At 33.3% G+C, this 26,369-nt stretch overlaps 2 protein-coding genes across 5 annotated transcripts in view; one reads left to right on the top strand and one right to left on the bottom strand.

The window, feature by feature from the left end:
- LOC125075804 (protein furry) overlaps positions 1-26,369 on the top strand; it is a 112,568-nt gene that overhangs the window by 45,639 nt on the left and 40,560 nt on the right. For all 3 annotated transcript variants that reach the window (XM_047687573.1, XM_047687574.1, XM_047687572.1), the window contains one exon: positions 23,335-23,457. In XM_047687573.1, coding sequence (XP_047543529.1) covers positions 23,335-23,457 — 123 coding nt within the window. The remainder of the gene's footprint in view (positions 1-23,334; positions 23,458-26,369) is intronic.
- LOC125075806 (neuromedin-U receptor 1-like) lies at positions 1,207-21,590 on the bottom strand. Of its 2 annotated transcripts, none has more exons than XM_047687576.1 (3): positions 20,707-21,590; positions 9,463-9,682; positions 1,207-1,587 (listed from the first exon to the last, which is right to left on the bottom strand). In XM_047687576.1, the coding sequence occupies exons 1-3, from the start codon at positions 21,577-21,579 to the stop codon at positions 1,340-1,342; spliced, it is 1,341 nt and encodes a 446-aa protein (XP_047543532.1). In that variant the 5' UTR covers positions 21,580-21,590; the 3' UTR covers positions 1,207-1,339. The 2 variants fall into 2 exon arrangements, with proteins under 2 accessions (XP_047543532.1, XP_047543533.1); XM_047687577.1 differs by having other exon boundaries at positions 1,207-1,575.

The raw sequence follows: 26,369 nt of genomic DNA, 5'->3' as shown, positions 1-26,369 counted from the left end.
AGCTTTCGTATTCCTTTGTTGATAACGTAACTACTATTACCATCTTGGGTGTGTTTTTTTCGAAAATTTTGGATTTACAACAGTTTTTTTATGGTCACATGTATTTCCTGTATCCGTCGCATCATTATAAACCCACATCGTTTAAGGCTAAATACATTGCAGACTCTTAGATTTAACTTCCTTCTAACATATAGTATATTATAATCTTCATCTACACAGTAATAATAGCACTTATTATTTGATACACACGTACTTAGCGTTCGATAAAAAAAGTAGCCTCAAGACTTTAAATTCGTATACGATCAAATATTTATCGAAAGCAAGATTGATAAAGATCGAGTTTAGCGGAATGCCACCGACCGCTCTGTCGTCTAGCCTTAGAATTCCTCCGAGGAGATTGACGCGGAGAGAAAACTTATCAGGCTATCAAAAGAAATATTTAAAAAAAATACCGTTGATGTTCATATTTATTCATTCGCTTGTAAGGTTCTGCAACGAGGGGAAACCGTAAAAGTCAGAAGTCGCAAGTAAATATGAACAGATGTCTGTATTACTGTTGAACTTCTTTTCTACTTCACTATTTTGTTCGAGACGAGTTTTAAAATAACAGGTTTCAGTTCCGACTCTCGCATACAAATCCATCGGATGTACAATGGGATTGATATTTTTAAATCCATCTTAAAAATTAAAAAAAAAACTTGTAATCGTATTTTAACTGTATATAAAATTATTTTTCGTACGCATTGCCAGTGCAAATTTTTCACGATGGCGATGATAATGTACATCGATTAGCATTTATTTCGTGCATTGATTATAATTAAGAAAAAAAATACAATTCAGTATTGTAATGTAGATGAATATAATTCGTGAAGTATTGTCTATAGGGCTTGAAATATTTTGTACGTACGATATGCTTTCTTTAGTATTCGAATATGCGACAAAATGTTAAATATTATCTTTAATATATATATATTTTTTAACACGAGTCTGCACTGACAATACGCACTTCTCATCGGACGAATGTGATTTGAGGAGTGCGCCAGCTTCGATTAACAACGACCTATTACATGTGTTATTTTATGTATATGTAAATGCTATGAATGATTGTAATTGAAATAGCCCTATCTTCATTGTGTAGGTAAAAAATAGTATGGAAATGTTTTATACATTTTTTAAATATCTAAATGTTTTTTTTTTTTTATCTAAGTAAACTACATTCGTACACGAAGCTGAATTGTTTGTATATAATTTAACAATATAAACACTCCTCCATCACACACCCGTTTCAAAATTCCGTTGTGCGATATAAAGGACCAATGGTAGTCCTGTATCTCCGGGGTCATATACCGCCCATCGTTCTCATTTCGATCGCCTCATTTTCCATCGGCATATCGATTGTTGTGTTCTGGTGGTTGAGTCCGCGACGTTGCCTGGTGTTGTCGAACGTCCAGCGTGTGATGAAGTGATCGATACGGTTGCAGTTGCTCCGGTTGTTGTTGACGTTATTGATGCTAGTCGCCACCGATGAAACGACAAAGTTGCTCGTCGCCTCGGTGTTATTACTCGCGTAGGATACTGCGGACAAACCTGATAGTCAGTCGTTGTTAAATGCCGTCCTTCGATTACAACTTTCGACCTTGATAAGGACTGCAATAATAATTTGTACGCGTATTACAATTATACATTTCACTGAGTGTGGATGCGCATCCGATAAAAGTAATTCACAAATCAGATCTCTTGTAAGGATATAACGAGCGTTTCTTTTTTAATTCAATAATGTCATTAGTATCCGCTGTGTCATGTCAGTAGATTAAACCTAAATCTTAACTTATAGTTGGTTCGAAATTATAATATGTGATTAATTTGTATTTATCTTGTCGTCGGCGGTATACATTGTTCAGATCTTCTTCGATCGATCGAAATAAATAAACTAAAAATCTGATCCTTAAACTCCTTTGGCCAACCATGGCACATTAACGGACTATTTTTCTATCGCTATCGACAGTTTGAATTCTTTTAAAATGTGATATCGATCCATTATATATAAAAAAAAAATTGTTAATGTTTAATTCAAATGTTCATGTGCCAACATTCTTATTATTCGTTTATTGTTTAACTATCTATCATGTATGTATATAAAGACTTATGTCATAAATAGAGCATTAGCGATTAAAAACCAAATTTAATGACGATTGGTAAGCAAGCCTGGAATAGTGTGTCATTGTAATAATGAATTTAATGTATCCATATGTGGCGTTAATATGAAAATTTTCCACTTGATCCGGCAAATAATAGTGTCATGTATCCTGTTCGCGTGTTGACACTGTCACACAAGCAGAGGTCTCGTTGCAAGCCATTTTAATAAATTGACCGCGCCTCTTATATAATGGCTCGTTGAGAGTCGTCGCAGTACTTTTTAGATATGTTTCATTTATATAGTTGACACGTTTAAGCCGATACCACTTTACTGAATGGACGCATCTACACCGTCGACAGTCAGGGAATTATTGTATGGTCATACGAATTAATATTCGACTGTAATTGATATATTTTCCTTTATAGTTTATCCGTGATTAACGGTTGAAATTTATTCCATTATGAACTTTACTCGTAAACCTCTAACTCGGCTAACTGTTATGAAAAGCTTTATATCACGTTGCCTATGGTATCAATTATCAGTGTTATCAGATGTCCTGAACCTCAAGACTCGGTTACGATTTAACTTAAGACGTCTTCGTAAACGTTATCATTTTTATTTTCATTTTAACGAAGTGATAATTAAAACTTTTGATCGTAAAGCGATGGAAATTTAATGATAAATCATAAGTTGTGTTAAGTATACAAAGGTATCAACAAATTATGATAATTAATATTCATCTTTCAAAATGGTATGCAGATAATCCAGAGTGCTTATAAACTCCCAATAGTCAGTCTGTTCTATATACCATAGTAGTTAAAATCCGTATTCACAGGGATTTATACTTTTAACGTTTGTAAATATTCTACCGACTCACTATGGCGATAGAATCTTTGACGAGTGGGTGGTAATCGCGCGAGTTGGTCCGAACTAAGCCCACCGAGTAAAAATACAGAATACAAATAACAGATGACGGCTTATACTTATATCTTATACGTACCACGTACTAATAGAATAATATTTGAAGGAAAACAACGTTTTCTAATTCAAATGCAAACTAAGGAAGGATTTTTCGGTTTATTTAATTTGAAAGCATACAAAGGAACATTTTCTAAATTTTCCCATCCACGTAAATGCTTTGACCTGACACTGATACTGATTGAGACACATCGTTTGATGTCAGATATTAAATCGTACGAATTCCTTGATGGTTTATTGTTTTGTCATAGTCGTCGTCATTTGCGTCGACAGTGATGTGAGGTGCGTCGTAGTGGAAATCTGGTACACCATATCGCATGTCGCCTTCCTCGACAATTCACTGTGTGAGCATTTAACAATGAATACGCATATAAATACGCTACGGTACGTCAAACCGCTGTGGTAAAATACACGTCGTTGACTACTATTAAAAAAAATATATTTTATCGATTCGTATAGATAAAAGCAAGCAATTGCAAAATTCAATATTAAAACTAAGGATAATCTTTGAAAGTGAATAAATTATGGAAAAAAAGTTTACAGATCGTTTAAACATTTTCTCTAGCTACAGTTTTGTTTAGAAAAACAGTCTGTTCATTTCGCAGAGTTGAGTTCGAGACGTTCTATAAGCAAATGACAGTTTTGTCAGTGTCAGTGTAAAGCTGCTCTTTCGAATCGACAACCCCAACTCAGATCCACATCTTGGTTTTGGTTTCATCAACTCGTCGCTCCTTGCACATTTCAAACATTTATTTAACTACGTAGGGTGTCATTAAAAAACATTAAACAGCTTTATTCACTAACCTGTATTGCTTTTTATTGTTTAAAACTAGAATTTTAGCGTAGAAGCTCACCGCTCGTGAGATCGATTAAATTGTGTATAATTTCGACGTTGACAACCAAAACCCAAAGTATTCTCAAATATATTTTATTCTTATTTCCCTTAAGAACTTGATAAGGTAAACACTGTTTTTATTTGTTATTAATACAGATTTTCACATACGTATTGCCTTGTCGGGCCGTCTCTTCTCATGAATGCATGTATGACACATTTAACAAGCAATATTAACGAACGTCAGTCTGACATTTGCTTCTCAAAAAGGGATGACCGTATGAAGGTAAAAGTTGACGGAACCAAGGACTTCAGATTTCATGTAAATTTCGATTTCGTTGTAAACAAACTGAAGTGCCATCGAAATAATAAATGAATATATAAGGAAACGTCTCGACGGACTCGGCGATATTCGATAATACATTTGTTAAAAGGATTATTTAATATTTTGAGGAGACAGTGGTTTTTTTAAATTAAAATGTGTACTAAAAAGGATTGTAGTAAAGGCTTCTTTAATAGTCCTTCAATCATCATCGTCGTCTAATCGACCCGTTCAGTGTAAAAGTAACGGACCATGGAGGAGACATTTGGGACACTTATTTCATTCGTGCGTGTGTGCTCGCAGTTCACATTAAGCTGATTATTTTATTCGGAACTAAGTACATGATGAATGAGACTTTGTTAGATGTCAAATAAAGTCATTTCTTAATAAAACAGTATGTAGAGGATAAGATTTGAAAATATGACGTCTCTTTAAAATGTTTTAAGTTACTAGACGATAAACAAGTCGATAGATGACATTGAGGCGAAACGATCACGGACCGAAAGTTTATTTAATATGCGATACGTACACAAACTTGAAACTAAAAAAATGTAAATCCGCTGAGTTTACTTTTTGTAATTCTTCTCAGATTTGAAAGTTTTCTCTTCTGAACTGTTGGCAGTTTGACTTTTCCTATCAACAAGTAAGCGTTTGCTTCCACATAAAGAAATTTGTTTTTGTTTAAAAATAGAACCAAATTTATTGTACCACAACATAATCGACTCTTCTCTTGAATTGTGTTCGAACCAATTATTGTAAAATATTTTGAGTGTCTCAGATTTTTAAAATCCGCGAGACGATGATGAAGAGCAACCTTACCGATTTATTGATATAAGAGGATTGGCTTGAATATTTTATAAGAATACAAAATAGTCCCTTGCTTTTTTGAATAAATGAATTGTATTTTGAATAATTACTTGATAAGTAACGCTCACTTCTGTCTGGGTCATATTTTCAGTTCAGTGCTGTTTGCTAGAAAGTAGCCGGCGGGTTTGTTTGTATATGAGGTGGCGATTTTCTCTTTTTGCTTAAGCGCCCCATCCCATGCGATGAAAGTAATCATGTTCAATTGTCATTCATGTACTACGTGCGGCCGCTGTTTTAGTTTCAAACGGAATGTGATCGTGCAATTGTTCTAAATTATCTATAAAATACTTTTTAAGGAAACACAATACACCCAGCTATGTAGCTAAACTGACAGACAAAACATAGTGATTGTAAGTAGGTTAATTAAAAATTGAAAATGTAAGAAAACTTTAGCTGAAACGAATCAAATCCAATCAAATATATTTTATTCCAGTAGATCTTTCAATCGACATTATAATTTTAATATCAAACTACCGCCGGTTTAAATTGTCGATACGACCGAAATCAATAATATCTTGAGGGTCAAGATACGGTTACTCTTTTTAAAAAAAAAAGTCCTTGTAATAATTATATTTATGTATCCTGTACTGTACTGTCCCACCCAACCCAACAGTCCAACTGTCGCGTACAAATATACAGAACGTAAACATTTATATCATAAAATGATTCAAATGAAGTCACATGTAAATAAAACTAACCCAGACTCAGCTTCAGGTCGGTGTGGGTAAACATAACTTGAGGCTAAATACCGGAATATCTCACAGCGAAAACATCCTCTGACGGAACTTAATTACTGGAAATTCTTCATTTGCAGAAGTACGAAAGGTTAACGGCGTTACGCGCCTTACTCTTTAAGAGTTTCTTAATTGAGTTGCGACGTTTGTAAGACCACAACTTATAAGTTTTCAAAGGTTTATCGTTTGTAATTATGATTATACCACACTTGTATCTGCAATTCACTATATAATTAAATATTACATCGTGATTCGAGCAGACCCGGAAGGCAAGCACAACCTTACCGACCGGGATAAGTGTTACGCTCTCAAAACCTACAGCAAAACAGCATTACATTGTAATGTTGTGTTACAATTTGTAGCGAGAGTGAGCCGGTGTAATTACAGGCACCAATGATTTAACATTTTAGATTTGATAGTAGGAGGCGCATACGCTCTATAGCAATTTGCTTACGCTTCTGACACTTGCAGTCTATGGGTGATTACCACTTACCATTTGGAAAGTAAAAATGTAGAGTGGCCTATTTATTGGTTACCTTCTTGTTTTGATAAAATAAAATGATTGATTCAATGTAAATATTTGTCTTATTTTATGACAACGCGTATATAATTCTTATTTATTATAATTTTTATGTTATTCTACAAAATCTACGAGCCGTCCCTTCCGTCAGATAAAATAGAAAATTTTATCCCGAGTTTCTTTTTATTCACCAAAAAAGCTTTTCAGGCGAATATCCGTTCTGTGATAATTTGATCTAGTATTTTTACACGCCCCTAGTACTTTCTCACTTTTTTAAAAATAAGTAATACCGGTTCGGATTGCAAAGTATAAAGAGCATTCTTTATCTACGCAAAAATGACATGTTATTTATCTTGACAAGGATTAATACTTTGTCGCAGTTGTCTTCCTCTCTTTTTAGAACGTGTATGGAATGTTTACTGTGAGCTGAGTGTAATTAAAAAGCCATATGAATCAGTTTATTAGTTTTTCGTGAAGGCAGACTAAAGAATAAATAAAAATAAACTTAATTATTTATGATATTAAAAGATATTTAAATAAAATATAGAATAGTAAGCGTAATGTTTGTAATTTTAAATGAAATTTGATCAATAGAACCTCATTGCTGCAAGTTATGTTTCGGGGTTGCCGCTTTAATCTGTCCTCCGTAGCTCAGGCATCGTTAATTGATTTCAAAGTTGCATTAGCATAGCATTGCGAAGAAGCCAATGTTTACTCATAACTCAACGTATTGCAATCGTGCAACTAAATAGGTATATAATAAGCTAATTACCACTAAGACCAATATAAGATCAAAGACATTTGATACTGCGTATTCAAAAGACACTGAGATCCCAGTTCGTGGTCCCACAAATAATTATGAAAAAAAATTGATTATGTCTGAAAATTATTTATTAGTATGAATAAAATCGACTAATCGAAGTTACAATTATACACACAACTATAAATAAATCATAATAAATGCAAGACCTATGCTATTTATTTTGTAAAAAAAACCGAAACTACGGAGTTATTCCATTGTATAATACTTCAATATCATAATAAAAGGCGACTGACTGATTTGTAACTACATTTGCGTGTGGTCGATATGAGTTTGTTTCTCGGTGCTCCCTATTGACCGGATCTTGGCACTCGCTCGGTCAGCCTTTTCCTCTACAGTAACACCTATTTAACATCTTTCACATCTTCTTTGGTCTTGTCTTCCTCTGTCTTTTCATCCATCAACACTCTCTCAGTCACATGCAATCGTAAATCCCAAACCACGTTAAACGATTTCCCCTCAACTAGTCCATAATTGACGCCACTTCCTATTTTGTACTTATTCCTTATCCTGTCAAGCCACTCATTTCAGCTGAAAACGACCCAGCTGTTAAAAAATGCTAAAATTCACTTACCCCTTTTTAAAATAATATAATTGTATATCTCCTGTACTAACTAATTACAAAATGACCACAAACTAATAATTGTAGCACTATTTACATAAAGACAGAATTGTATAAATCATAACATTTTTTTCTAGACGTAAAGACTATTGGTATATTCCACCACATACTACATTCAAACGATTCTGCACTATTTCCGGAATTCATGTGAGACAAAAATTCGTGGAATTCTTTGTATTACGTATTTTTAACTAGAAATAAATATAATTTACGCTCGAGATCTTTAATCCTTTGTTCCAATTAAAAAAAACTATATATAGTGGCTATAATTCTTAGTCTTTAGTAATACATGCAAAATCAGGCAAAAATTAATAGATAAAGCTGTTCAAAATAAAGTTTCTGTATTTGGAATCAAATGTTGACCAACGTTCTTTGTTCGTGTCGTGTTCAAAGTTCGTTATTTGGTAAACTTTTCGGATATTGGCCGTTGTTATTAAATAAAGAGTGGCATCATGTAAAGGCAAGTCAACGTATTCCTCAATAACATACCATCGTGCTAGAATCCTATTCGATTATTATTATTAGTATTCTATTACGTCATACCATATCGGTCTATTTTAAACATACTACGCACAGTATGATTTATTTGTTCACCAAATTCGAAAGTAGTTGATATTACTTGCAAAATATTTAATATTAAAATTAGATTTTTTCATAATTTTATTATAATACTCATATGTTTAATGCAATACCAGAAGAAGAGCGAGTATTCGTAGGGATTACTCGTTGATAGGCGCTTATGGCCTACTTGAAGTATCATAAAGTCGAAGTAGCCCATATCATCAATAATAACTAATATTTGTACTCGTGTGATTGAGTGTCTTGTGTAGCGAAAAGGTTGGTAAATATGGGTGGTGCCCTATCAAACTTTAGCGGGATTATTTTTAATTTTAAACTAAACGTAAAAGCTTACCAACGTAAATGTGTAGAATTAACATATTTATATTGAATAGTTCTTGCGGTTCTTCTTTCGTTTCGTTTTTAGTCAGACGGTGCTTATTGAACAATTGCTTATACTTTGACTAAAGTAGAGCACATAAAATCAACCCAGGATGGGCAGATTTATTTAGTAAAGTAACAAAACTTATAATAATAACCAAAAATAGACTTCGAGACATTTAAAAGTGTCCGAATAAAATAAAATTGAAATAATAAGAAGTAACAGCTAGCTGACCTATTTTATCGACTTACAAAAGGCAAGCATAAAATAAGCGATATTATACCGTGAGACATTGGTTTATAATATGTATAACAGTGCAACGGTCCATGGTTTTTTGATAAAAGCTGCGTAAGGAAGAAAATTATTGGTCTGTCTCTCGATGCTGCGTAAAGTAGCGACTATCTAAGACATATTAAAATGTTTTTGTTGGTCGATGTGTATTCGTTAGAAGGACAGTGATGTATATTTTAAAAATGTCAAGTGTCAATTAATATGTAGTTCTTTTGAATTACAAGTATGGTCGTTAAATTAAAAAAATACCGCTTGGAGTGGCGTTGAAGTTTGTTTTGACGAATTATACGACTCCATCCTAATCTGAATTCTTATTTACCACTACTTACTAACATTAGCATATTGTAATACATAACACAACTGCTTGACAAAATAATTAAATATTCTAAAATCACTTACTTGAAAGACTGCCAGTTCTCGGTGGCAAAACAGCATCATCTCTCAACGCGTTTGCCAAACAAGGTCGCCTCCTCAGCCAGGGTACGGACTGTACCAGAGCTCGTCGAAAATTCTGCCCGGTGAGACAGTACAGCATGAAGTTGATAGCGAAATTTGTATGGAAGAACATCACAGACAACTGTTGCAGAGCAGTCCAACGCCCTCCTATCTCGTCCGTGTTCTGTTGACAATTAACAATTATCTCCATTAATACATAATAATAATAATCTTTCGTATTTGTTTCGGACGTAAATATAAGCATGTGTTACAGTGCGGCATACAAAATTAGTACTCTAGATTTATCTGTCATAGTAGAGCCAGGGAAACAATTGATGACTGAAGATAGCCCCGATCCATCATCGTTGTGATGTCATCGGGCGGTGACAACACCGTATGTCGTCTATCAAAACTGCTTAGAACCTAATTCGTGGTATCATTATACACATGCAGTACTTTTTTTTCTATTTTTGAAATATCTACTAATTACACTTTTGTCTACTGATGTGTATGTTAAACTAATATATAATGGAAACAAATAAATAGGGTGACTTTTTTATATTTCGTAACTGACAACGTACTAAACGAATACACGCAACACAGTAATACAGCGCTTAACAGCGAGTTTGCATGAAAATCACTAAATAAAAGCAAAGGATTTGAATAAAACGAAGGTCTAAGTCTCGACGATAAACAGAAAATAATAAACATTCAAGTACGCAAAGATGTATATTTATTCAATTATTCTTTATTACACACCAATACTTAAAACTAAATTTGAAACTTGGATTAACACAAGTTGCACGATGAGCAACAGGTAGCTTTATCGCGATCTCTTCCATTCATTCATTCATTTCCAGAGGACTACCCACTTGTATATTATATTCATATAACTGCTTAATACTAAATCAGTTATTTATATAACCAGTCTAGTTGGCGAATACAAACGCAATGTACTTGTAAAAAATATCAAATACTAATTTTAAACGTTTGAGAATGTATAATAGTCAAAGTTTAGAGTGGAGACAAATTATTTGTGAAGAGAACGCAAGTTATTTATCGAATACTTTTAACGAAGTAACAACATTGAAAAGTTCAGCAACACAATTTTAATAGTCAAAGTCAAACATCTTCATAGAAACTTCATAGAAACATTACACTTACTTATTGATTGCCAGGAAAATAATCTACTACCGGTTCGGAAAGAAACACCGACCCAATTCAGACCCGATAAGAACTCGTTTATAAAAATTGAATGGGCATGTATACTAATAATAATATCTTAAAGTTAGAGTTTTAACTTTATAATATAAATGGAATACACTCCAAATACAAATTGCATTCGAAAAGCAGGCCGGGCTTAGTCCATTGATTCAGGTTTCATTAGTGTCACGAGAAATTAGATTTGTCTAACCGAATACTCTTGTATCTTCTCGTGAAATAGATTTCACGTGAAGATTCAAGAGTATTATTTCTATAAGATTTCTAGTCTGTGAATCAATAATAAGCTAATGAAAATGTAGCAACCTCCTTTCATCAACAGTCATCATCAATCAATGCGTGCGTTAGTGCCTCGTTGGCCTAGGCTAGATATAGAGCTTGAGATCCGATGGTCCTGGGTTCAATTAAGTTTTTCTGGCGAAACTTTTGCACTAACAGCCTGGAGTCTGAAACACCTAAAAGCCGTAGGTCCTGCGCTAAATCACGTTCCGTCCGTGACGGATTTGCGGAATCAAATCAAATCAATTTTATTCAAGTAAACTTCACAACGAAGCGTTTTTGAATCGTCGATATTAAAATACTACCACCGTTTCGGAAAGCAGCCTCCAGCGAGAGGAAACGGCAAGAAACTCGCATAGTTACTCTTTTCAAATAAACAGATTAACAATGCAGTTTTTTTTTTCGAAACAGTACTCTTTTAATGAATAATAAGCTTTATTTATTAATTTAGTCTTAATAAACTTTATAAATTTTGTAAATGGTAAATTAGTTACATTTCCACCATCAGATTAAGAGGGCGAGGGTGTAGAAAGTGTTTGCGCACTCGCCTGTGTGGAATCGCATATCGCATAATATCATCCTGCATAATTGGCTAGAGTTGAGATTAGTCGCCGCAATCGAAAGCGGTCAGGACGACGTCATCATCAAGTCAACGTCATAAAAACTCAACTGATGATAATCATCATCTTTTATAATGAAAAGTCATAAAAAAAAAACAAACAATATTAATTTGGTTTTAGAATACGTATTAGTGGATAGTGATTAGTGAGTGGGGGTGGCGTTGTCAAGGGTCATGGTTAAAAACTACTATTATCATGTAAATGTTATTCAAAATAGAAGACTATTCTTTAATTTCTTTGTTTTTACAAGTTCTTAAAACTCTATTATCCTTGCGCTATCTGACCAATGTTTTCATTTATCTATTCAAAAGGAATGGAAGACGTTATGACTTGTACCTTTATTTTTCAGCAGACAGTAATAACTCAACCTAACAAGATCAAAAATGGGGTTTAATTTAAGGGAGAATATTTGTTTCTTGAATTACTTGTTTAAATAGTTAAGTTTGATCGTTTAGACTGATCTACGTACGAATAATATAACTATAATATAATTATATTAATAATAAATAAATTTAATGTTAATATAAATTAATATAAAGGTAACAGAAAATAAAACTACGACGACTCATTGAAAACTAAATAAATTATAATAATCATTTTTATAAAACTTTTTATTAATTAGTAAGCAGGATACATCAAAGAAATTAAGCATTAAGAGGATAAATAATATGAGGAAGAAATGACTAAATAGAATTCCCCTAGACTAATAAATAACATTCCATTGACTCGATCACTAAGAGATTATTATTTAAAAAAAAATGCTTGCCTGAACCAATTTAATCAAATAAATTGTAATGCTAGAATACGCCCTGTATATATATATATATATAAACTACTCGACATACGTAAATCAAAAGTAAAAAATAAACTTTTACTAACTGTTATTTATTTTCCGAACTAGAAAATTAGCAGAGCATTCACCGTAATACGTACGAGTACGTCTAACTCTTTATTGTAATTTAATACTCATTGACATGTAATAAGATTTATTATAGTAACTATTTGTGATAAATAATATCAATCATAATGATATAAAACAAAACGTTAGTTACGGGAATCCCCGCACGCGTACGTGCCGAACGATTTTACAATTATTCTCTTTGTTTATCATTTTCGCCTACTAAATAAGCAGAGTCATGTCAAGTCTTGCACTACCTGTATCGTATCGGTTTTTGTATACCTGATAAAGATCAAATATCGGATATTTACGAACCCGTGTGTTCACCATAATTTAAATTAGTTTAGACTTGTCGTGTTTTGGTGTATATAACTAATTTATTATTATTATGTTTTGTCTAAAGGTACCTATGTCTGGTTTAAGGAGACTGGTACTGAAAAATATTTTTACAATATTGTAAACTTGTATTGTTGAATAAATAAAGTGAATGAAGTGAGATCGAACGCAGCTATTTCCATTGTGTTTACTTTTTCTTTTCTGTGAGATTGGATTTGTCACGGTTGTACCAGTAACCTAAAAATTTTTGAACACTGATTTTCCAATTTAAAATCCTTTATTTGACTATTTCGTATCGGATTTGATGAGACATCACAGTTCTGATAGTTTTTATATATATAAACGTATATTCTAGATTAGCTATAGATACAATCAATACAATACAATTTATTGACATTTTCATTAATATAAAGAAAAAAATAAAGAACAATCTTCATTTATAAATGTGATATATATTTCTGAATAAATTGTTTTCTGTTGCCAGCTGTGAGCTCTTTAATTCTATATATAGTTTATTATTATACTTTGTGGTAGGGCTTCGTGCCCATCTGGGTTGGTACCACCCACTCATCAGATAATCTACCGCCAAACAGATTGCTGCTGTATTGACTTAGTGCTAAAAAACCCTTCAAATGGGAACACACAATGTGTTCCGGAGGAGTTATTCAGTGTAACTACAGTAATAAGATATAATATCTTAGCTCCCAAAGATGCTGTTGCTTTGCCGATGTAATTAAAATTAAATATTTTTTACGGGGTTGCCTATAAAGCCTGCCTTACTAGAAATATATATATATATTACAGCACAATGTCCATAGGCTATGGTGACCACATTCCATCAGGTGACTCATTGGCCTGTCCTATCTATTTGTTAAAAAAATCACTTTGATTAAAATTAATTAATGGTTAATGGTTTTTATACCCAAAAGCCTGTTGCTTCTTTTACTCGCATGCGTCGTAAGTAAAGTTTGAGTTATGGTTTTATTCACACACGAAGGTGCGCCCCTCCACATTCCATTTTTACAACTAAAGCTAAGAAAGATTTTTACAACTATATAATGTGAAAAAAGTTTATTTTCATTGAATAAATAACAAATTTTATTGACACTAGTACACAAACAGACAAGTCTCGAGTTATCGTAGTAGTATTCGTTTCGTGATTTATAAGCCTTAAATTCGATTATGTAAAAATAAAATGTAGAAGCATTTATTTTTAGCACAGGTTTACGACACACTCACAGTTTTTTTTTTACTACAAAACGTCTGGGCAAAGAGCTCCTCGCTGACGAGCCGATCCTCACGGTATTTGATAAGCGCTGCCATTGGGTATCTGACATTTTACTGATGTCATTTGACTATCAGATAGTTCTTCTGCAGTTCACTGGCCTCCTTGGTTCTCTAGGCCACCATGCGTATTGAGTTTGAGCAACTTTCTGTCTTCCCGATTGAACAAATATACGATCGCTTTCGACCGTGATAAGGTTATATACCCTAATAATATATAATACCCTACGATTTCAAACTTTATCTAATTTTTACTTTCGGATGACTATTAACAAGACATACGCATATGCTCTATTGCTCTTTTGCCGCATGGACGAATCATGGACATCATGTTTTGGTACCATGAATGAGAATAGACATAACACACTTGGTTGAATAGCTTATAAAGGAACTGTAGAAGTTTGGATTTAAATATGTCGTCCAACTTTCCAAAACAAGATTACCCCAAGCAAATCGATCTCCTGCGCGTAAGATTATTAGTCTGAAGATAAACGATGTCCGTGATAGATCGTGACCACGTTTACGATGTCCTGATGATCCTATTTTTGCGTTGAAGTCGTTCGTCGCTATAAAGTATAACTCATGTTGTTAACTTCTGGATATCCGAGTAAGTCTACTGCTACTCAGGAAATATACCGCCTTAAGAAAGACTTCATGGTCATTGCAGTAAAATAGATGACCGTATACCAACCTCAAGTTTCTTCAACTAAATCCAATCCTATCAGGTCCCATTTTATAAACTGAACTTACTGCATTTTTTTTTTTACTATTTCAAGCCGACTAACACATTTGACGACCTCCGTGGTCGAGTAGTGTGTACACCGGTTTTCATGGGCCACTCCGAGGTCCCGGGTTCGATTCCCGGCCGAGTCGATGTAGAAAAAGTTCATTATTTTTCTTTTTTGTCTTGGGTCTGGGTGTTTGTGGTACCGTCGTTACTTCTGATTTTCCATAACACAAGTGCTTTAGCTACTTACATTGAGATCAGAGTAATGTATGTGAGAGTGTCCAATAAAATATTTGTATAAGTAAAAATTAAATTAACAATTCTTATTAAACATAGACACACGATTACTTTTTGCAATATTTTATAAATGTATTTGTGATAGCACGGGCATCTGACTAAGCCTGTAAAAAATAAAAACGTCCAAAAAGCTCTGCGTCAGCTAACATCACACCATATGTGCAATTAATTTGCTACAAGCTTAGGTGAAGGCTTTATTAAAACTGCACTCAATTCAAATTAGAGAGACCATATCGGGCCATGGACAAATACGATAATAATAATCAATTACTCAATTTAATGGTACGATTAGATACATAGAAATACTTTATAAAAAAACGCGCTTATAAAATTACTTTGCACTGAAATAGTTGTTCATTTTGTACTTGTAATATTTTTTTACAGGTGATTTTGTTACCACAACAGTTTTGTTTGCTTTTGTTTACTTGGTGGAAGGGCTTTGTGCAAGCCCATCTGGGTAGGTACCACCCACTCATCAGATATTCTACCGCCAAATAACAGTACTCTGTATTGTTGTGTTCTGGTTAGAAGGGTGAGTGAGCCAGGGTAATCACAGGCACAAGGGACATAACATCTTAGTTCCCGAGGTTGGTGGCGCATAGGTGATGTAAGAAATGGTTAATATTTCTTACAGCGCCTTTGTTTATGGTCGATGGTGACCACTTACCATCAAGTGGCCCATATGCTCGGCCGCCAATCAATGACATAAAAAAAACACGAACGTTGTAAATAGTTTCTACGTTTTTTATTCCTTAGAAGTCTTGTCGATTATCTTAGATCAATTTTATTACAAATAATGTAGGTATAATTTACTTAAGATTTTATTTAATTTTAAGTGGAATTAGAGCGAACTCAGAAAGGTTCATAAATCAGATCTGATGAGTATTTCACTAATTCTCATTAAATTTTAATGACCATTACATCTCCGAGATATCATTTTAGTAGACATATGTACACATGAGTGAAGAGATAAGGAGAATTGTCACTTATATGAAAAAGTGTCCGTTAAAATACGTTAAATTAGGGTATATTCAGTAGCAACAGAGTAAACTTCAAAGAAAGCGTTTAAAGGATATTATGTTTAAAAAAAAACCATTTAGACTAATTGGTGTAACATGCTCTAAGTATCAAAAATAATAAATGTTCTATCTCGACGCACTCTAATCCATCAAGAACTGCTAAATACCATACCATTGCCTTTGCTAGCGACGTTTTGAAGGGTTTTTGAACTGCTATTTATTGCTTACAAGTGAACACTTGCGACTATAATGACCCCCGGTTCCTACCTCTAATCTCCATAAGTATACATTAACCAGTGCCAATTAAAAATGTCAGTAGGGCAGAGTATCGTAAAATTTAATAACTTTGTTTCTCTTTTTTTATAATAATTTTAATGCTAATCAGTTTTTTATTTAGAAATTTTACGTAAAGATAAAAACTAAACGGCTGTTTTCATTTTTATAATTTATAGCAATTGTGACCTCTTTTCTATGATACGTACATGCCATCAAACGTAACTGTCAAATTAATCCTTAAAAAGTTAGTGACGGCTTTGATATACTTAACGTTAATAGTCATTAATTTATTAGCACCCTGCTAATAAACCTTTAACTTAAGAGGGGCAGGGACTTGAAGCACCATAAATAACCTTTAAATGACTGTGTACTTTATTGAGCAAGATATTAAATTATTTTAGAATATAATAATTGTAAAAGCAATTTAATTTAACCTCTGTTACCTTCATTTTCGAATATTCTAAGAGCTTCTAGTTCTTAGAATCTTAGATCTTTTTAGTCCTTTATAGTTAGTGCTCAAATTATTTATTTTCATAAAAATAAATATAATTGTTTTTAAAAGCAAATATAGCAATATAGCTTTACTTATAAATACGCAGATCTGTATAAAGCTACTCACTTGAAAGATGACTCGCATGCATTTACAATAGTGCCCTAATTTTATACGATCGTGGTTGCCAGAATAGCGAGATAATCGAATTAATTACGATACATTATATTTTGACACCGAACATCGTTTTCAACTAGCAGATGGTATGTTTAAAATACGAGTATAAGAATAAATGAAAAGATTTTTCTTTGTAATGAACTATTTTTCTTATAAGTGGCCTCAACGGTTCTTTGCACTTGGCTATTACATGAACTTTCATACTGACGGCAAATCGTGTGCGGCAAAATGTTCTTTCAAATGTTATAATAATAATAATTACGCACGCAGTTAAAAAAAAATACAATAAAAATATACTCCATAAATAAAAAGACAAAACGATTTATAGTTATGTCATAAAAATAGTATATGCCGAACTTAATAAACGTTAGCTGTTTTTAAAAGTTGATTAACTATCGATTTTTCCATCCTGATATTATAAAAACAAAAGCAATTCAGTCTCTGCTTGCTTCTCACAGGTGTAGAATATCGAAATTGATGGTTATTTCAGTTATAAATAAATACATAAAAAGAGAGTTTATTTTATAAAATCAATATATCTTTATTATTATTATTATAATTAATAACGAAGTAACAAAGGAGTCGACTTCGGAGGCGAAGAGGGAGCAATGTCGGCAAAAGAGAGCGTCATGTCGTTTGCCGTCGCGACGTACGAGCCTTGCCCCCTAGGGCGTGCTGATAGACGTATCTCGTCAAAAATTTGTAAATTATTTTAGTAACCTATCTTTATCACCTTGTATCAATATCACCAGGAACCACTGAGTTTGTTATTGTCGGTTATCATAATTCTACTACAATCTAGTAGAATGTGTGAATGGATAGAATTTAGTTGACGAATGAAAGGAAAATGGCGTGGGTATATAGAAGATTGGGTATGGATGAATAAATTAATTGACAATTAATATATACAAACAAACAAAATATATCCAGTAATGTGTCAAAAGCCTCCGATGAAAAAATGTCCCTAAATTACCAGATCATAGATCTATCTCGCTTACAAACCAACGTACAAAGCCGCGCTCCGGTGTAATATTAATAGCCTTTTAGTTAGCTTGAAACGTATCGTATTACTACATTCGACAGTGAGGTTTCCGAGGAAGCCTGTCATAAAGCACTCAATCAGCTCTTTATATCGGACAGTTAATGGTTCTTGATCTATAAATGTAATATTCAAACAATTTAAACCGTTCGTCATATGTTTAAGAAATAGTAACATGTATTTTGGTGTTTTGTAGACGAAATACAAATTGAAAGTCATATTGCGGTTCCGTCAGGCTTGGGTTTTTGGCAAAAGAATTTCAAAAGCAATCAAACGAAAATAAGTATCAAAATTAATTCGAGTTCGAGCGACTGCTAAAAATTGAAGTTATTTGTGCAATTCATTAAAAAATCAGATTAAATTAAATTTTAATTCATTTAAAAATAAGATTAATGATCTAATCCATACTAATATTATAACTAAGAAACCTCAACATGCATTGTAAAATGTCTTCAAAGAAAGTTTTTACCAATTATCGAATACTTACGCCTCGCGCGTCACGGTGCTACTTCTTTGAAACAAACTTTGACGCAAGTGATGACAACAACTGTACAAAATTTCAACTCAGTCAGAGGTAAAAATAAACATTTATCACTTTTATAAATGACGGAGACAATTTTTAATTTATACAATACATCTATGCATTACATATGTGCATGAAACTTTACTTTGATATCGGAATACCGGTATCTCAATTACTTAAAGTTGTTAATTGAACGGTAGGGTGAGTACATGATAAAATAATTTTACAACGCCATCAATTGAGCATTAAAACACATTGAGCGCTACATTAATGATCTGTCTCGACTTTGTTTTATTTGCAACAAACTACGCGTTCCGACTTCGCATGTACAAACACAAGCCGCGTAAACGATATGTTCAACCAAATTATAATTAACTAGATAAATGTATTTAAAATTAATTAAAGACTGAAAATATAAATGAGATTTTTTCCGTCCTGCCCTTGCATTTATAGTTCAGCGTTCAAGTGAGTATATATATGAAGAGAGATATTAATAAATTTTATAATACGCTCTAAGCATATTTAGTGCTAAACAAGTCTATATTGTTACAGTAATTTATTTACAACAGAGAATATATGCCGTCACGGCCTTTTCTCTAACCTTTTTTCAAATGTGCAAATCACTAAGCAGCTATCGGCGGGTAGGTGTTATAGTAAGCAAATATGTACGCAAACACAGATATATATTCTTATTCAATCTAACACGACCGGAAATGGTTCATGAGCTGGACAAAAGGCTCCACGTGCCTCGCGAGACTAGGGGCTGCCAACTTTCACTTGTTACTTATTCTGTTGATTTTTTTATCTTAAGTTATCATTGGCCCAACTTGATACTTAGCCCCCTAGAACAACGCAGCACATAAAAATGTATTAAATATAACCGTAAGATATATAGAGTAAGTCTAGCGTTAGACTATCCGACTTGAAATCGTACCCTATCTTAGAAGCGAGTTTCATATTAATCAAATAGTTCTTCAGCTCTTACTCACGGTAAAAAACAAAAATTCTCTCGCAAAACCTTTGTCAAATACTTTTGTTTTATTTGGTCGGGCTCTGTGCTTAAAGTAATTCGTTTTGGAGAAGTCCTCCTGCGTCTCTAAAATTACTAACGTAATTGTTGTATAGTGATTGAGTAACTACAATTTTCTTTTAACATGTCATATTAAGTCTAGCAATTTGATATCTCAATTGATGAAATTCGAAGCAGCACAGCTTAAAGGCGATTTATTATAAATAAATGACGCACTAAAGCGCCAGCACCAAAATAAAATATTCGCATTACAAAATTATGAGATATTAGAGTTAGCGTGAGAGTATCATTAAGTATACTATTTTAAGAAATATTGCAATTGAAACTATAATTAATTTAAAAATGCATTACGTTCTATATTTAATATGGTTTTTACGCCAGCAAAACTAAGTAACAATAAGTTTTCTAATGAATAATAACTCGCAGAGATATATAATTACATAATAAAACGAATAAATAAAACACTTAATATAATTAATAATAAAACGCTTTTTAAGCTTATTTCGCGTATATACTTTAAGTCTGCCATATCTCGTATCAGTCCGGATCTGTGATTTGGCAAACTTAAAGTTTATACAGAGGAGTGCAGAAAGCTAACATTTATACAAATAATGTGCTACAAATAAATTATATTGTGTAAAATAAACATTCATAGTTTAAGTGTATGCTGTAATGACAACGCGAGTCATGTCCAACTTAAAAATGGGTTTGTTATTATAATAATGACGAGGTATCGTCTGAGTCGAATCTATCTTAGGATATTGGACTTAGATTTGAGTGATAAACAATAATAATCAATAATATAATGATATTTCAATAGCAAGTAACATCATCCGTGGTTGTTATGAGAATTATACGTGTAATAACAAAGCTCAGCAATAGCGCAACTAAACATTTGTAAACAATAATAGTCTACAGATGTTTGGAAAACACAATTCTAACGTAACAAATTAAAAACACGAAACATACAGTTTTTCGCAAAGCATACTCACCAAATCGTAGGCGTACGCCAGCACCCGAAACGTATAAGCAGGGAGGTTGAGAATTACGAATACGGAAGAGACTATCAGAAGCATCCGCGTGACCCTCTGTTGCGCGCGTTGGCATGCTAGCAGCCGCGTGCATCTAGCGCGCCGTCGGCCTCGCGGCCGCTCTGCTTTCATCAGCCGCCGGCGCGTCCTCTCCAGTCGCCACACGCCGAACATGATCCATGAGTTCAGAATTACTATGCCAGCGAGAGGTATCGTAAACGATACTATCGTGTCCACTAAATTGAATCGTGCTGCGTGATCCAAATACTCTCTGTCTATGTTGCAATCGTTATGGCTGGGTACTGCGAATCGCAACACCGGTATATTCAAAATTAAGGACGCCAGTACAATCGAGATGATAACATATCGAGCCCTTGCCACCGTGCACACTGCGTTGCGTCTGAGCGGATATATGACGGCAACAAAACGCTCGAGTGTAAAAGACACGACCAGCCATGCACTTAGACAACAAGAGACGTATGATATATACACGAAAACCTGACAGAAGCCTCCTCGATGGAATATACCAGTGATCTGTGTTGCGCTAAGCCATGGCGGGGTCAATTGCAGAAGAAATACGGTGTCCGATAAGGCCAAAGCCGAGAGGTACTGACTTGTCGATTGTAGTCTTAACTTACTGATGTAAAAAACGTAAATTGATACTAAATTACCAATTACACCAAGGAACACTAGCATTGGAGTATAATATAGATAAAACGAGCTGACCATTTGAACTGCCCAAAGATCGAATTCGGTTTGGTTGGCGCCAATAATTGGACTCTCCGTAATAGTTGTAAAGTTAGCTATCGTCCCGAGGGACATATTAGAATCCATGGCGCGGCGTGCGCCCGCCGCGCCTGTCCGTTAACAACTGCCGCTACGCGGGCTCGGAGCTGCTTTTAAAGAGAGCAGATTAAGTGCGCGTCGGTCACCGGCAAAGGACCCTTTGCAGCGCAGGCTCGATGCATCCTAATACTTGGACACGGCCGACCACGCATTTTTACTAATACAGTGCATTCGTATTTTACTGTTTAACGAAATAGTAATTTTGATTTGTGAATAGTATGTGTGTCGGAGCATTTAATTGCGCTATGTACACGGGGGTAAATTAACTAAACCAACCATTAAAAAGCATATTATTCATTAGATAAAACACTAGCCAAAAAAATTAACGGATAATATACTCTTTGATTGTACTTTATAACTTATTTAAACTAAGTAATTGTTACGAGAGTTGTATGACATATATTAATTGCAATATAATAAGTATTACATTTTTCGTCTCAATAAGAATTTGGATTATTATCGGACCTCCTCGTGTTAATTAGAATCAAAATGGGTTTTTTCTCGCTTCGAACCATTACATTGAAATTTAATGAAAGCTGTTAACGGACACAGAACTAGAACTGTAGTTACAGTGATTCTCTACTGAACGTTTCATTTTTGGGTTTGAAAATAAAAAGTATATATGTATTTTTGTTTAAAGCTATAAAAAACAAGAAGCTACTATGACTTAAAGGAGTACATCATTTTAATTATGTACCTTTAAAGTTATTAATAATAATGGCGTATTTCTGTCTGTTCTATTCATTTAAATAAAACTAGTCTGTGTCTACGGATTTATCCGCAATAATTACAGTTTGTAACTGGTGTTGTTATTGCTGGATAATCGGTTCAACAGATTCAAATTTCATCTATTACAAACAAACAAATCTTTATTCATATTATTATGTATGTACAACTCGGTCCACACGGTCCATGCTAAAATACTTTTTATTGTTATAATAAGACATTCCTCCTTATAGTAAGTAGTTGTTTTCAATAATTCTTATAATTAAATATCATTTATACAAACTATATAGACTTTCATACAAACGACCTTCCCCTGTTTTAACCCCAAAACGGGGTTGATTTTAATACTACATTATTAGTACTCCTCCACATCATCTATAGAGCATACATTTTAAATTTCAAGTCTCTTACTTTAAAAAAAAATAGGAGTTTCATACAAACTTCCATAACACGTTTTACCCCCTTAGGGGTGAAGGATTTCTACTCTTTCTTTCTACTTTTACTCTATAAGGTGCCGTTGATGTATCAAGTTTGCTAAATATAATAACAATAACTAATTCATAAAAGATTCAATGTGATCTCGTAGAGTTTTCTGAGCAACATCAGAGCTTAAAAAATCTATTATTACAATAAACTCACCAAAACTCCTACCTTTCACTCCTATTGTTTCGTTTGAAATAAAGTAGGTTTAAAAATAAAGTATTATGTTTAAGTTTTATATAAGAACTTAAAATAAAACTTTAACTTTAAATAAGAATAATACTTACATTTCTTTTATTATATAATATTTGTATTATTTGTAAAGAAATAATTTTATAGTTTTTTCGTTTGAATATTTTTATTATGTTAGAGCAGCTTCATATAAATCTATCTATCCACATTTGCATGAAATGTTTTCGTGATTTATTTTTTTAGTTTGTGTTTTCGATATTGTATTGTGTAATAACGTCCTTGTTGTTCTCTGTTAATGTGCGTAAATACTGTCGAATGTTACTAATTATCTATTCGATCCCCTAGCGTCGGAGAAAGGGCGAGGCACGCTGGACGTACTGTTATGCACGACCTACTGTCGCTCGCAGCTGTATCTGTCACGACAGCTCTCTCAGCTACACCCGGAGTTAACCATGCCAATGTTTTCAGGTAATACATTATCTATTTACATATAACATTATTCTATTGTGTAACATAATCAAAATGAAAATGTATATAAATATATTATATGTTTATAAAAAATAATTGTTTATGAGCTTGTATGTTATTTCAGCTTATAATTTATTTTGTATGATGTATGAGCTAACTGCCTCGTTTGTCTAGTGGCTAGATATAAAGCCGCAGATCCCTAGGTTCTGGGTTCAACCTCAAGGTCGGGTCGATTATTAGATGTTTCAGTCGAAAATTTTTCAGTAACCACCAGAGTCGGTATGTTAAATGTACGTGCTTCTAGTGTTTTCGATCGTCTGGAACTTACCGTCCCATCGGATTATGAGAGTGAGGGAAAAGAAAATGCACCCGTGTTTACACACACATTTGTCCGCTATAATATGTCCTGCATATGTGGCATTCTTCACCTTCGAGATTTGCCGCCGTAGCCTCAACGGTTAGAGAATAGTTCGTGATGCATATCTCGTAATTCACTCTTCGTGACTCTTCGTGATGATATTTTACCGCATATATTCACCAACCCAAACCAACGTAGCGTGGTGGTATTACATTTCCCAGTCATTGACAACTATGTATTGCTCTGAAGAGGTAGTAGCAGAAGTAGTCCAACTAAATATCTTACTAAGATATAGGCCACTGTTTATGTGAAATATTAAACACATCACATATTTTTTTTAACAATAAATTATTTCGGTCAGTACGAGTTCAGTAATCATTGAGCTTAAATTACTAATTTTATATCGATCGGTCGTCTCTTTGTAATGAATATTTAAATAACAATTTTTGTAATATTGCAAAAACCTTCTCACTTACTTAATATTCTAGGAGTGATTCGAGGGATCTAAAAATATCTGTATAATTGAAACCGATGCGGAGTACCATGCGAAGTTTATAGACAAATTAGCATACCGAAATGGATGACATTTTCATTTTAGGTCACACTGGATGTGTTTCTAGGATAGAACCCGCCAAAATAACTAGTTTAATTATTGTATCTTCGATGTGCAATCTCTAAGTCAAATGTGTCTATTAATATTTGCATAACAAATTAGCATTGGGACAAAAAAAAATCTATCTCCTTGTATCGAATCATTTTCAACATTACTTTTTTGAAATATAAATACCAATAAAACCCTTCCATTGTTGAATACATTTCAATTTCGGTAAAGTACATATATTTTTTAAATTCTGTTCATAATTATGTAAATAGTTTCCCTATCTTAACGAACAGTAAGTGTATTAATGAAAAGAGCAACTATGCGAGTTTCTTGCCGTTTCTTCTCGCTGAAGGCTGCTCTCCGAAACGGTGGTAGTGTTGAAATATCGACGATTCAAAAACGTTTCATTGTGAAGTTTACTTGAATGAAATTGATTTGATTTGAATGTAACACTGGTTCCGTTAAAAAGATGTGCTAATAAAACTGACCAACTCCTGCCAATAGAGCCGCGGTGAGTGGGTATTATTGTATTTTTATAGAACTCCATATATATTTCTACTGGATAGCATTTTTATCCAGGAGACGGAAACACAAAACCGGATTCAAACGATACTATTTTGTTTGAATATATATATATTCCCGATTCAATTAGAGACGATTATTTACTTTTATTTTATTTTTTTTTGCCTATTGTATTCGCGAAAATACGATTTTTCATTCGTAGCTTGGCAAAGAAATGCCAAGTTACGAATGAAAGGCGAGAAAACAAAAAGATCGAAACATTGTTTATTAATTTTTTTACTTTAATAACAGTGAAAGATATTAAAAAAATCTAATTTCAAGCAAATAATCATATTCTATTCTGAACTATATAATGAGTTGTTTATACGTTATTACTAAAACTTAATGTCTTGACAGAGATCATAGTACGGAACGAGCTCGTATCCCGCAACTACTAGACAAAGATCTCACACGTTAAGAAGCTTATCCCATCATGGTGGTCCTCTTTAGACTGGTGGCTATTATAGTGGAATTAGAACATAGACTTTAACCTTACAGCCGTGCGCTACATGAGCTGTAAAAAGAAGTCCAGAATTAATAAACTCCGCCTAGCTCACGACCATATTGGTATTTGCTATTTGAATATGTTGAATCGTTTTTAAAATAGACAGTAGTTAATAATACATGCAGACCAATTTTGCCTGCCTATTAAATACCTACGAAGTCCTCCATTAAATTCATAATCAAATGCCCTGTTATCAGAACTGAATCGAATATTAATTTCGGATACTTTTACATTGTTTAAAATCTATCCGGTATGAATTGCCTCTAGAGACACGACTTTATTAATACTCATATGATCACTCTATTATACACATAGAAATAAAAAAATAAATCAAATATATTTATTTACCTTGAGAATAACTGTTTTTCTTTAAAATCTTAAGATTCGATTAAAAAACATGTATCTAATCTCGCAATGTAACGGTGACGGCTTATAAAATCAATAGCACTGACACTAGACATACTAGACATAAGAAATAACACAAGATAAATACGAAATGACAACTCCCTAATAAACTAATTATTCCTGTAAAAAAAGTCGATAAGTAAGTATATAGTTAAAGCATAGTCATATTTAATTATATATTTCTGTATAACAAGGGAGGGCGAGCATTGTTTTCACCGCATAAAGCAGTTAAGTAGTATTCCTTGTAATTTACTAGATCCTCTTGCATCGTTGATAGCAAGTTTATATTAAAATGTTACTTTTTCTCAGGATGTGCATTATTTTCGATCTATTTTATATTTCCTATAAATACATAATGCAGACAAATATCTATCTATTTACGAAATTCTTGTATACATGTGTAGTGATATTACTATTGCTACATAAGAGTTATATACGTTAAAGCCTTAGTTATATACAAATAAAAAAATAAAATAATTACT

Source organism: Vanessa atalanta, chromosome Z (assembly GCF_905147765.1).
Source record: "Vanessa atalanta chromosome Z, ilVanAtal1.2, whole genome shotgun sequence".
Classification (NCBI taxonomy): Eukaryota; Metazoa; Arthropoda; class Insecta; order Lepidoptera; family Nymphalidae; genus Vanessa; species Vanessa atalanta.
This window is presented reverse-complemented; position numbering and strand designations above follow the sequence as displayed.

Bases quoted from the DNA above. Each gene is read 5' to 3' on its own strand.
- LOC125075806 (XM_047687576.1), bottom strand. From the start codon at position 21,579: ATGGATTCTAATATGTCCCTCGGGACGATAGCTAACTTTACAACTATT. The intron at 9,683-20,706 runs GTGAGTATGCTT...AATTGTCAACAG, and splicing joins TGGCGTACGCCTACGATTTG to AACACGGACGAGATAGGAGG. The intron at 1,588-9,462 runs GTAAGTGATTTT...ACTGACTATCAG, and splicing joins GAGAACTGGCAGTCTTTCAA to GTTTGTCCGCAGTATCCTAC.